The sequence below is a fragment of the Nothoprocta perdicaria genome, unplaced genomic scaffold, assembly GCF_003342845.1.
Source record: "Nothoprocta perdicaria isolate Ctin4 unplaced genomic scaffold, notPer1 scaffold_0, whole genome shotgun sequence".
NCBI lineage: Eukaryota > Metazoa > Chordata > Aves > Tinamiformes > Tinamidae > Nothoprocta > Nothoprocta perdicaria.
Window position 1 is genome coordinate 8,380,665 of NW_020454092.1, and position 12,779 is coordinate 8,393,443.

The 12,779-nt window shown below is 38.0% G+C and overlaps 1 protein-coding gene across 2 annotated transcripts in view; it reads left to right on the forward strand.

Annotated features, from left to right (window-relative positions):
* The window catches only part of PTPN4 (protein tyrosine phosphatase, non-receptor type 4), a 55,670-nt gene that overhangs the window by 25,539 nt on the left and 17,352 nt on the right, over positions 1 to 12,779 (forward strand). For both annotated transcript variants that reach the window (XM_026053969.1, XM_026053962.1), the window contains exons 11-14: positions 757 to 929; positions 2,954 to 3,022; positions 9,081 to 9,215; positions 10,561 to 10,719. In XM_026053969.1, the coding sequence (XP_025909754.1) occupies positions 757 to 929; positions 2,954 to 3,022; positions 9,081 to 9,215; positions 10,561 to 10,719 (536 nt within the window). The remainder of the gene's footprint in view (positions 1 to 756; positions 930 to 2,953; positions 3,023 to 9,080; positions 9,216 to 10,560; positions 10,720 to 12,779) is intronic.

Below are 12,779 nucleotides of genomic sequence, written 5' to 3' on the forward strand. Positions count from 1 at the left end.
TTTATACCCTAACTTATCATACAGCAGTACGGAATCTTTCTTAGCCAATAATAATGATGTCTGCCCAACTGCAACACGAGGAGAGGTATTTCAGATCACTCAACAAATCTAAAATGCACAGGTCAGGAAAGAATTATCCTGGTGAAGGAGTCTACTGCTAAGTAAAAGCAATTAAAACGTGCTAATCCTCATGGAGGATTTGGTACTRTGAAGAGAGTGCTGACGCCTTGTGACCTATAAAGGCTGTAATCAAGCTCCCGCAGCAGGCAGACTGGCTAATCTTGTTTGCACTGTTGCTTGTTTCTCCAGCACTGAGAACCCAATTAATCATTTAGAGTTAAGCATATCATTTGTTCCTGAGATGAATACCTATTCCCTGTGTTTAAAATAGTCATATGTGGAATGCTTGCCACCTTACTTACTTCTCTTAAACAGCTGGGATTAAGTTCCTCATCTCAGCTGTATAGATCTTGAAACAAGGAGGCATGTTGCCTGCAAGTTCTTCAGTCACAGTAACTTAATATTGCTTGTGTAGCTGGGATTTTGCATTTTGGGAATGTCTGCTTCCTTCATAGCCAGGCCTGTGAAACATCACTAAAGACAATGTTAACCTGTGAACCTGTTAACCTTTTCAGACAACTCTTATCTTTGAAAGGCTTTATTGTAATATAATTAAAATAATATGATGTTATCTTGGATTAATTTCAAATGGAACTGAATAATTTTTTATCTAAAATCAAAATTTCTCCCTTTCAGCATGAATCTAGAGAAACATTACTGGGTTTCAATATGGTGAATTATCGAGCATGTAAGAATTTGTGGAAAGCTTGTGTTGAACATCACACATTCTTCCGTTTGGACAGACCACTGCCCCCTCAGAAGAACTTTTTTGCACATTACTTCACTTTGGGTTCAAAGTTCCGGTACTGGTAAGTGCTTATTTGAAATATATGGGGAAGAAAATATTAGAAAGGATAACTCATCAATAAAAGTAGGGAATTACTGACTATTTAAAGACCACCGAAACTGTTTTAAGTAGTTTTTGACTCTGGCAACTGTCCTCCTCTTGCCTTGGTTTCAGCTTCAGGTGTCAGTGGTTTTCTAGATCAGCTTGGAAATGTTGTTGTATTAGCAATAGTTACCAAGATGATCTTTTGGAGTGTTCTTGTAGGCTGCAGGTCTTTGTCTGTGAGAAGAGCTGCGTATCTGCCAAAYTATACCAACCTTCAAAAATGTTGCCCCAGAATTTTGAAGTTTTGGTCTTGTTTTTGAGAACAGATGGAGTCAAGACTTTACATGCAGCAACATGGACAAAAGAGACCAAAAAAAAGAGGAAATAGGAGTCAAGGGGGAGAATCTTGTCCAAGTAAAGTCCATTTTAGTTAAATGCATGCAAATAGGCTACTAGATTAAGACGAAAGGCATGCGTGTTTTACCCCAAAAGCAGAAGTTGGGAAAATAAGGGTAAAGGTCCTTAACTTGTGTTGAAGTGTGAATCTGACGTAATAGATAAAAACTTAGAGATGCAGAGAATGATAGTAGAATAACTGTAATGTAGTGTAATGAGAGAGTAATTACTGTTGGGTTTTTGAGGTGCCTTTTTAAAAAAAAAAAAAAAAAAGGAAGCTCAGAGTTTAAGGTGAGTTAACTGTCTTCGTGAGTAATGCAGAATTCTTATGGTTTAAAATGTTCCTAAATTACAGAAGTGTTAGTTGGAGCTACTGTGGATCATCCGAGTAGAATGGCAACTGTGTCTATGCCAGACAAAAGGAGATGATGATGAGGAAAAGCTGGAGAGCACAGCAGCAGGCTATTTCTGTTGCACTTGTGAGCTGGAGAAATGTTTCAAGGGGAAGGTAGTTCAGAGACTAAATTTTTATACCATCTGTTCCTTTAACCAACATTCATAGCACTCATTTAAGAAACAGTATTATGCAGTCCTGAGCAGTATTCAAGGACAGGTTTAATGCTACTGTAGGGAATTTGGGGAGCTTTTAAATTTATACACAGAGCTTGAATTTGAATCTATTATGTTTCCTATTGTGGAATGATTCTTCAATAATATTCAGTTTTCTTTCATTAGTTGTCACATTGGTCTGAAATTGAAACCACTGTTTTGCTTGTGATATGAGAGCTGTCACTAAGAAACTGTCTCAGAATGACTTAGTGTCATCAAGCACTTAACCCAGCTTCAACAGCACGTCCGTTGCCATTGATGTGTGCTGCAAATGTGTGTTTGGTGGTGTAGGAACCTCATCAAAGTCCCTGTTGACAACAACGYGGAGATCCCACTTGGGTACATTGTGTACAGCAGCTGCTTGGTGGTATCTTCCTTTTTCACTCAGAAAACAGGTCTTCGCAGTTCAGGAGCTGACACAAGTGAAATATTTGCTGCCTTTTTGCCCAGAACAGTCTGCTGGTTTTCCTTGGGAAGAAATATGCGCTGCCCTTCATGAAATCAAACACACACATCTTTGCAGATGAACGTCATGGTTTGGTTCCTGTGGCTCACTGGACAGGGCTGTTGTCTTCCATTTCTTTAATCAATTCCACAGTAGCAGAAGCTTGGGAGCAATGAGATCTGGGGCTTGTTTAAGAATAACTGAGTTGACCGAAGTCCTGCACTGTGAATGTGCCTCTTCTGTTGTTCCTCACCTGTTTCCCTGAAGGAAGTGGGAACACTGGAGACACTGTTACCTTTGTAGTGACTGTGACAAAGGAGCATTAATACGAATTAGTCTTTCTAACCATCTGACTCTAAGGACAAAGAAGACCTACATTTCTGGTACTTACCCAAATGCTGTCTTAAGTTGTGCTGTGTTGTACTGTGCTGGCTAGATGCACTTGTTTCAACATGACTGATTCTTTTTTTTTTGTTTAGTTCAATTTTAAGCAAGAAATTGTTATTTTCAGTTCATTGCATTTAGTGGTTTTGCTTTGTTTTGTTTTCCAGTGGGAGAACAGAGGTCCAGTCTGTGCAGTATGGTAAAGAAAAAGCAAACAAAGACAGGGTATTTGCAAGGTAAGGAATTTGTGTTTGTACAGGATTTAATTACGGCCACGTCTACATCTGCCAAATTGGCAGCAGTAATTTGCTAGTAGTGGTTTTCTGATATACCGATCGATTTCAGCAAGTCTTCTGTTTGTGAATCTCTTAAAGATGTTACGGAGGGGTCCTTCTTTCCTGTTTGTAAAAATGTAAAATAAAGTGCAGCCYTTGTCTGCTGTTGCTGGTAGCACGGCATCGCTGTTTTCTAAAGGTTAATTTTGATATGGAAGGGTGCCTTTGAGGACAAAGTGGCGAGAATCTTATGACAGAAGAATTAATAAGGATGTGCCTTTGTATTTTCTCCTTTGGTGTATTTTCAAGTAGAATCAGAATTGCTTTCCATTTGTGTGGTTTGTAGCACACTGAGCACTAATACATACAACTCTATTGCAAAGAATGCTCCCTTTTACTGTACTGCCGAAACAACAAGTTATGCCCACTAACTTGTTGATTAGAAAGGGATAAAACAATAAGTTCTTGGTATAGCAGCCTCTAGCTGTTATACAGCTGTTATACATCCTTTGGAATAGGTTACTGCGAGTGCCTGACTTGATAAGAAAAGTTTCATCACTGTAGCTGTCGTATTCAGTTTTTTTACCATGAAAATTTTTACTGAGAGCAAACATCTTCTAAAGAGACTCTGTCATAGACCACTTGGCTGATGGCAGAAGGTATTATTTAATGATGTATTCAGTTAGGTTTAGATGATAAGAAAATGGAGTCAACTCCTTGGTTGGAAAGAATAACCTTTTATTTGAAGGAGCAGCCGCTGCATCCTTTTGGCAGTAGTGTCCGATCCTTTCCGTGTCCGATATAAAGAAACCTTATGAGCAGGGAGCATCTTCTGCCTTGTTTTCTACTTAAAAAAAAAAAAAAACTGAGCTGGGGAATGTCTCTGTGCTTAGATACCCACCTGCTTGTACTGCCGAGCGCGGAGACCGTTCTCCAGAACCTGCAAATGCTGATTTTCAGAGCATTTGTGAATTCCACACTACTTGTTATCTCTCATGAGACAGCCAACTGTCCTCCTGCATCGGAGGATTTTCCGCCCAGTTTCAAGGCTGTTTCTAATTGCCCACCTTCTGCAGGTCATGGCAGCAGTAGAATTGTGAAATGCGTTAATATTGGTAAAATGGAGTTTCTGCTGGTTTCTCTCAGAAATGAATATGCATAATAACTAAACAACCAAATCATTAATTTGCATGCAGTTAGGCAGATCACTTGCCTGCCCCCAGCCCTCAGTATTTTTGTTTTCTATGTTTTAGGTAGAATTTCTTAAGTCTGCTTCTACTTTGCTTTTTTTACCCTTTTCTACTACCCCTTTTCTACTACCTCACTTGTCCCCTGTGCAACAGAAAGACAGTTTTTAACTGGACACAATAGAAACCCAGTTCCATAGCAGAATGATTTTGGGGGCCAAAAGTACTAACATATCTGTTCAATACTGGTTGATTATGAGTTGTGGACCTTTTTTCCTTCTTCGTATTTAATTTGCTCCGGACTTTGGGTTTCATTTTTATTTGCGGGAATTCCTTTAGCCTTCAAAAGGCAACTGCCAGCCCTGTGACAATGAGGTTGTCCAGTTTTTATTTACATGATGACTATACATTAGTTAACAGCTATGCATGTCTTGCTGCGCTTTGGACTTGGAGGCTCCCATAATGGAGCAGAGCGGGCAGGAGAGAGGTGGCTTCTGAGAAGTGTAAACGTTGTTGTTCTCGAGGCTGTGCTTCAGTAGATGGCACTCTTGCCTTGGAGTCAACACCAAACAAGTGCTGCTCAAGTCGTCGGTCCTCTGTAATATTTCCTCCAGATGAAGTGGAAAGCCACAGCTAATACTGCTTTGGTGTTTTCTCAAGTCCTCTCAGCTTTTCTCTTTTCTAATTCAGYAAGATATGGGACTCTCCTGTCCCCAGTGCTTACGTTTTCTGTTGATGCTGTATGTGTTTAGGTCGAGCAGTGCACCATTCTTSCTCACCTTCGGAGCTCTTTAGTCACGTGGGTTGTTGAAAAGCTCTAAGGCATGCACACATATATCACAAAGTGGACTGAATTTAGGGGTCTATTGTAACAAATATACCTGAAAGGGCCTTTTCTAGGGTATCGAGCATCCTCATCACAGTGCATCATTAATGCAGTTTGAATTATGGTATTATTATTGTATTTTTTTAATATCTTCAAGAGTGGGGGAAAAGTGGAATGCAAGACATGACCACATAATCCAAGGAGCTTCATCTAAGAGCTGAATCTTTAAGTTCTTGTGTACTGAACCATCACCTTCCAAGTTGTGTTACTGAATCAGTGTTGGCCCCTCTGGGTTCAAGCAGAGGCTAGCTATATTTTGCTTTTTAAGATTTTCTTGGTATGATGTGGGTCTTGTTCCTGGAACCTGCCGTTCTCTTTCTGAGTAAATCTTTTCTCAGATACAGTTTTGTGTAGCAGCTTCTGAAGGGCGTCAGGCCAAGGAYTGGTGTTGGTTGCTTCTGCTTTTGACGGTCCTTTAGGTATTTGTTACCTTCACCTATGAACTGGGCGTGTGTTAGCATCATGCCCAGCACTTTCTGGAGAAATAAGTGGCTGTAGCAAAAAATGCAATATTCACTGCTGCTCCTATGATGGCTGCATCTGAAAATTTATTCAAGATCCATTGTGATTAGTAGCAAAATTTGCACTGATCAAAAAAAGAAATACTGAGCTGCTTTTAGACTTTAATTTTTCTGTAGGGATCCCCAGATGTACCTTCCATTTTCTGCATTCATATCTAAGTAAAAATTGCTTTACTGAGTACTCTTTCAGCAAAGTCTTTGAGTTATCTTGTTGTAAGAAAATGATAGAGACTTGCACCGAGACGATGTTTGAACCGTCTACTTGTTCTAAAGTAGGAAATGATGGTGGTCACAAGTAGTGACCTTGTAGGCTCCTGATACTGAATACAACGTAAATCCCAAGAACAAAATGTGGAACTGAAATTTCTTGGCATTTGTTAACAAGCAAGCAGTTATACCCAATGGTTGGTAGATTTAGCTGTATTCCTGTATTAATTTCTTCCTTTCTTAATTGTCAAAATATAAAGTAAGCTTCAGGTTATGCTTTCTTTTGGTGGGATGGAAATGCTTGAAACGATTCCCACCTGTGTTCCTAAATGCTGCTCTTTCCCTATTCCTTCCTCTCCCTTATAATCCCTTCTCCTGAGAGAATTCAGCTCTCTAGCAGTGGGATCAGGAAAAAAAAATTGTTTTTGAAAGCATGTGTGAACTGTAGCTGAGTTAGTATCATTTAGGTGTTTGCTGGCTTAGCAATTCATTCTGCTTTTTAATTGCATTGTGTAATTTCATCATAACCACAAAATTTTGGTTTTTGTTTGGCATAATATCACAACACCAGGTTATAACTTTTTTGTTTTGGAGGCAGTTGAGGCTTTTGATCTCTGTTGTCTGCTCATATAGATAGGACTTTCTGGAATGTATCTCAGCAGAGATGCAGCAATAGTATTAAAATGGAAATTAGTTCTATCTTTTAACTAAGAACACTATATAGCAAGGTGCAATAGAAGCATCCAGATCGATAATTTGACTAGAGTCGAATTTAATATTTCAGTGTTTATCATTGGGAAAACTTACAGAAGTTTTTGCAAGTTATTCGTCCCCCCCCCAACGACTGAGCTGCGCTCTAAGGAAKTAATAATACTGAAAAGAATTGCAGCCATATTCACAATACATCTAAAAATGAATCAAAAGAATTTGTTAGATATAGAAGCTTTAGCAATGAGAACCGGTGCAAAAAGCCGCAGCACTGAGAAGTTCAGTGCTGCAGTGTGGTAATTTTTTCTTTGAAATTTCTGCAAAGACAGGAAATGGAGGCAACAARCATGAGTGGGTGGGACTCTGAGGTTAGCACTGTTAATAAAATAATTGAAACTAACCTTGGCTGATAAAAGCTGCAGCTGTTTATGATGGTAGTGAAGTATAGTTTCTCAAAGATCGAGCCCTATGCATGGTGAGGAAGGTGAGTTTTTCTTAACATCAAACTTTTTGATGGGGAAAAAGATGGCTCTTTTCTCCCTTTTAAGTTGTGTTTATCTGTTGCATGGTTTGAGGAAGTTTCTCAAAACTGAGTGGTTACAAATTACAATTTAGGACAATGAGATGGGGTTTTTGAAAGGGTCAAAAATAGAGTTTTGGAGAAAATCCGCTGAGTTTTGGTGTCTTTTTATGATTTAATTTCTCTCCACTTGCTAGTTCATTTGCAATTTTTAGCRAATTTCTGCAGCTAAGGTTCAGTAGCTGCTTTGATGGCATGTCAGTTAGAAAATAACCCATTTTCATTGCTGTATTTAGCTAATAATACATTTTGTTAATCAGCATTTTCCCTTTAACCAGTTGTTTGGCAGTAGCATCTGCGTCTTGCCAGAACTGTCTTGTGGTGCTTTTCTGCTCGCTGCAAGCTGCCTGTCAGCTACTGATAACTTTTGATTAATAAAAGAAAAATGAATGAATTGAGTATTAGAATTGTTGCTTTTTATTTTCACTGTTTTTTTTTTGTTATTTTATGTGTTCAGAAGCCTACCAAAATATTACTGGTGTGAAGGAAAAGCTCAAAAGTTGAGTTCCTCACAGCTGACATAAATTAAAACAAATTCAGATGTTTAATTAGCATGATAGTGATCTAATTATTTTTGAACTAAATGAAAAAAATTTTAAATGGAGTGGTGTATGCAAGAATGCTGTATGTCTTCCACCTCAGGAAATGAAAAATTGATAATTATGTTTCAGATTATCAATATACTTTCACATTTTTCCGGCTTGTGTAAGGCCTGGGTCACTAATGTGTGGCAGTACGTATCTCATTTATGTGAAACATCTCCAAGCTGTTGTGTGGTGAGTCTTTAGAAGAGCCCAACAGTGTGCAGTGCGTGCTTGCAACTGCATGGGAGCGGAAAAYGAACAGCAACAGCACCGAGAAGGGCCAAGACACACATACAGACTGCTGCTTTAGTACTGAACCAGTGCTCTGGGTATTAACAAGACACAAATCGTGTACGTGGATGTAGATAATTCAGTAGGACATTTGATTGCTTCTTACTTGAGACTTTTTTGGTCGTGTGGAGGACAGTCTGCTAAAGGTGCTATGCCCTGGGCTTGGCTTAAATTCCGTGAGAAGCAAAAACATGCATGTGAGCAGAGTCCTTTTCAGAAGCTGCACRCTGAGAAAGTAAGGAACTGCTGACAGAAAAGGGTCGTATTCATGGATTTGCAATTTCAGTAAATCCGTAAGGTTGTAATGGTGAGATCAAGAGTAGTTACCTTGTGCGTGGATGACAGAAAAGCAGAAGTGACTTTGTGGTGCCTGTTTATGGAACTGGGAGAAGGAACAGAGGAGCGAGCTGACATAGAAATATGTCGTGACCTTCTTACAAAAAGTTGGAGGCTGCTGATGAAAGAATCCCTGGAGTAAAAGAGAAYGATACAAGATGTAATGATATAAGAGAAAGCGAATTATGTAGGGATCATTAAAGTAGTAAAATATGAACTTGCTTATTCAAAATGCAAGGACGTAAGAATTAAATGAATTTATAAGAATTTTTGTTGTATCTAGCAAAAAACTTTATATTTTTATTCGTGTGGATCTCAGTCATCCCATATGATGCAGAAAAGAGAACAGAAATTCTTGGATGCATCATTTGAGGAGTCCCGGGGTAAAAGGGAAACACACAGTTTCGTGAGAGAGAACAAAAAGAGTCTCATCTCCACCCACTTGTGCAAATGAGTGGGTTAACTCAAAAAACAGAACTATCAGATAATGTTATAACATGAGAGGGATTGATGCTGCCCTACAAAGTCCAGAGAGCAGAGTGCAGTACAGTGAGAAAATGTAGCATCGTCCATGTAAACACAGCTTTATGTTGTGCCTTTCCTTCCTCCTCTATAGTTTGCACTCCYGTGATGAATCACCCACAGTTGCCTGTGCTGTGTTTTATTTAATTTTGTTCTTCGTACAGTTTTTGGTCAGTCATTTTACTTTCTTCTTCTAGGTCCCCAAGTAAACCCTTGTCACGCAAATTAGTGAGTGGGATGGACTGGGAAGTAGTGAGCAGGAACTCGCTGTCTGATGACAGGTTGGAAACCCAGAGCCTGCCGTCCCGCTCTCCACCTGGAACCCCAAATCAGTAAGTAGAGGGGATGCTTCTTCCTATGGAAGTGACTGTCCTCCTCTAATGAGAGGAGCCAACTTGTTATAGAAAAGTTAACRTGATACAGAGACAGACTTCACCGAAATACATGCAGGTTACCTGTTTGGAACATCTGCCTTCTCAGGAGATTAACTATTGAAGGGTGAATTTTCWTTCTAGGTCCAACTTATTCAACCTATATGAAGGTTCCCATATATAGCACTTCAGCATAAATGGAGAATTTCTGAGTTTTCTGCAACATAGCTAAAACTAAATTATTCATTTGGCTGAGGGGGGGAAAAATCTGAGTAATATTTTAGAAGTAACGATTCTGGATGTTTTATTCATAGAATACCACTTCTTGTAAACATTGGAGATAAGTATTTCATCATAAATCCTTACAGGTTTATCTCCCTTACCATGTCTGCATTTCTTTAATTCCTTTCAGAGTTTATACTTCTCACATGATAAAACGTTCTGGTTTATGTTTATTTTTAATGAGAGATCATTCCCAGATTCTTTGGGAAAATAATCAATTTTTCTTGTATGCTGAAAGAGATGTGGAATTAGTATGATCCAATATCATATTGCATAAATGATGAAGTTTTAAGAGTTTTTGGCATTGCAGCTTATTATTCAAAGGATGTAAAATGATTAAAAATGTTGCGTAAGGATAATGCTTATCCCTTAACATAAAAAACAGACAAGTTCCAAAATGTTTAAGAGTAATAGATACATCACTATCCTGATTTTCAAGCAGGAGAATTGGGTCACAGAAATGAAAATGCTCCTAGAGTGATAATTTTGATTGATCTCAGAGGAGATGCTAGGGATGAAAAGTTGATCTGCCTGAGTCCAGGTTCAGTTCTATCATGAGCTTGTCAGAGCCAGGGTTTTTCATCTCCTTGACTTGGTCTCGTTGGCAGCCAGTTCAGTGACCTGTTCACTGGACCATGTTACTTTCAGGGTTCTTGGAAAAAATAGCTGATTTGAAAACCACTAGCCGTGGAGTGTTATAAAAATAAATTCTGGGTACTTTCGAGAAGAAAACGATGAAGCAGAGCATGTTCCTTTGGTAACATAACTGTTTTAGTGATTTTTGAAATCACCAAGTGCAGTATTTCAGAAAAGAATGCAATAGAATTAGTGAATGCTTAAATTATTTTTAAAAATCTGTGTATGAATATACACTTGCCCTGAAAAAGGTAAAAAAAAAAAAAAAACAAAAAACAACAACAACAACAAAAAAACATTATTTTAGTGTGCCTGTGTAGTTGGGTAGGAAATGTAATTTAATAACGAGGTTTTTTGTCACACAGCATAACTTTGTTTTCCTTTTTAGTCGCAACTCTGCCTTCACTCAAGAAGGAGCCCGTTTACGACCCTCCTCAGTTGGACATTTAGTGGACCACGTGGTTCACACTTCACCTAGTGAAGCGTTTGTGAACCATCGATCTCCATCCTCCACCCAGGCTAACAGCATAATACTGGAATCATCCCCGTAAGTGCTCTTGGTTATTACTGTAGGGCAGCAYGCAGAAATTAAAAACATAGTTTTAATTTGAGCACTTTCCTATTTTGTGTGATGTAACCAGATTGGATACTGGTTTAAAATCAAGATTATTAAAAAGGATTGCAAATAAAAGCTTCTGTTAGCATASATTCCGTGTCAGTGGGAAAGCACATTTGTTTCCAAACAAAATCGAATTATTCGAAGATCTGAGACATTCAAAAAGTAAATAGTAACATCTTACGTTTCTACTGTTTCTTGAATTTTATATATATTGTATATATGCACATATGTTTTTTATATATATGCACACATACAAATAAATCTATACCTATCTTCTTAATTTTGTATGATGATTGCAAGCAAGCAAATTGTGCAAATAGTTCCCAGGAGAGATCTATAAAATAAAACATAATTACATGTAAAATAAAACATAATTATGTGTTTATAAGCATCATGTGTATATCCGGAAAAATTTTGCAGTGAAGGTGTTTGGACACTGCTTTAAAATGATTTTGGGACTTTTTTTTTTTCCCCTCCAAATGTGCAGAAATGTTCATGGGGGGGGAGAAAATTTTAGTCTTTTTTTCTTTTGATTTCCAAAATAGTACAAGTTTGTGGTGGTTTGGTGTTTTTTTTTTTTTTTTTTTTTGTTGTTGTTGTTTTAAATAAAGCACAGAAGTTAAAGCTTAACTGTTTGGTAGTTATTTAACACTCAGTGTTACTGTCAGTCCTTTACCTGATGATGCACAACTCTTTTTCTTGAGTTTTTTTAACCTGTTCACAAGACAGAGGTGGCACAAAACCTGAACACTTGTGGATGATTTTTTGTATTTACATTTTACTGTACTAAGGATGCAGAAGGCCAGGCTGCTTCTCTTCCAAAGCAAATGAAGGTACCTAAAAGAAATAGCTACTGAATGGTAGAGTGATACAGTTCTGAAGCGCTTTCTCTTCTATTCATATGCCTTTAAATTAGTATTTCACTAAAATAGTGATRTATGTTCCTGTCTGTAATTAGCACATTTATCAACTGCCTTCTCTCTTATATAAGTCACCATTGAAATGATCCTTAAAAAGAAAGGAAGTGGTTTTGCAAATTAGTTATGCTGCAATAGATGTTATTTTTCATCACTTTGCCCTTTTGCACGCTCAGGAAGGAAAAAAATGGGGCTGCTCTTTCACTAAGATTTTTTTGGTTCTCCGTCTCATTGGACAGTAAAAGATGGAAGTTAGGCTCTTGGKGTAGGTATCTAAGATAATTCTAAGAATAAGAATATTGACTGTCAAAAACTTAAGAAATCGTATGAGTTTAGAGTATTTTGCAAGTTTTAACTGTTACTTTATTGATTCAAGCTTTGAGTTTGAAAGAAAAAAATAAGAGTCATGAAGTTGGCATTAACTATTATAATTTAAAATTAATTTTTGGATTGTGAAATAAAGTAAATTCTAAACATTGTGCCCTTTTTGGGGAATATTGTGGGGAAGTTACAATAAGGAATTTGTAATCAGGCACTTCAGAATTGCCCGACTAAATCAGACTTGTTCAGTAAACGTACGTTTCATTATGTAAGAAAGTAAGGTGGATAACTTGGTAAGCTATAGGCTTAGTAGTTTCTTTAGGGATGGGCTAAATATATAGATATATAAAGGAAAAAAAAAAAAAGGTGTTTTAATGCAATATAGAAGGATTTTGTAGCCTAAATAATAGAGTCTCTCATTCTGTATTTTTGTCTTCATCCATATGTGCTGTTTGAAAGTAAATTGAGATATTTCTGCTTGTACTTTACTGCAGTAAATATAAACTAAAATTTGAAGAGCACATGATAAAGCTTTAGCTTAATAAACTTACGGGTACCTCGAGGAAACTTTTGTTCATACACTCGAAGGTCGGACAGGCTGTTCGTACCCCAGCATGTCCCCGTGAGGCTTTGAGGGTTATTTCATTCCTATGGAAATGGTTGAGTGCAGAGAGCTGCTCGGCCTGCGGAACAGGCGCCTTGGGGAGGAAGGCAGCGCTGCGCCCCGGCCAGCACAAAGCGGCAGGGCCT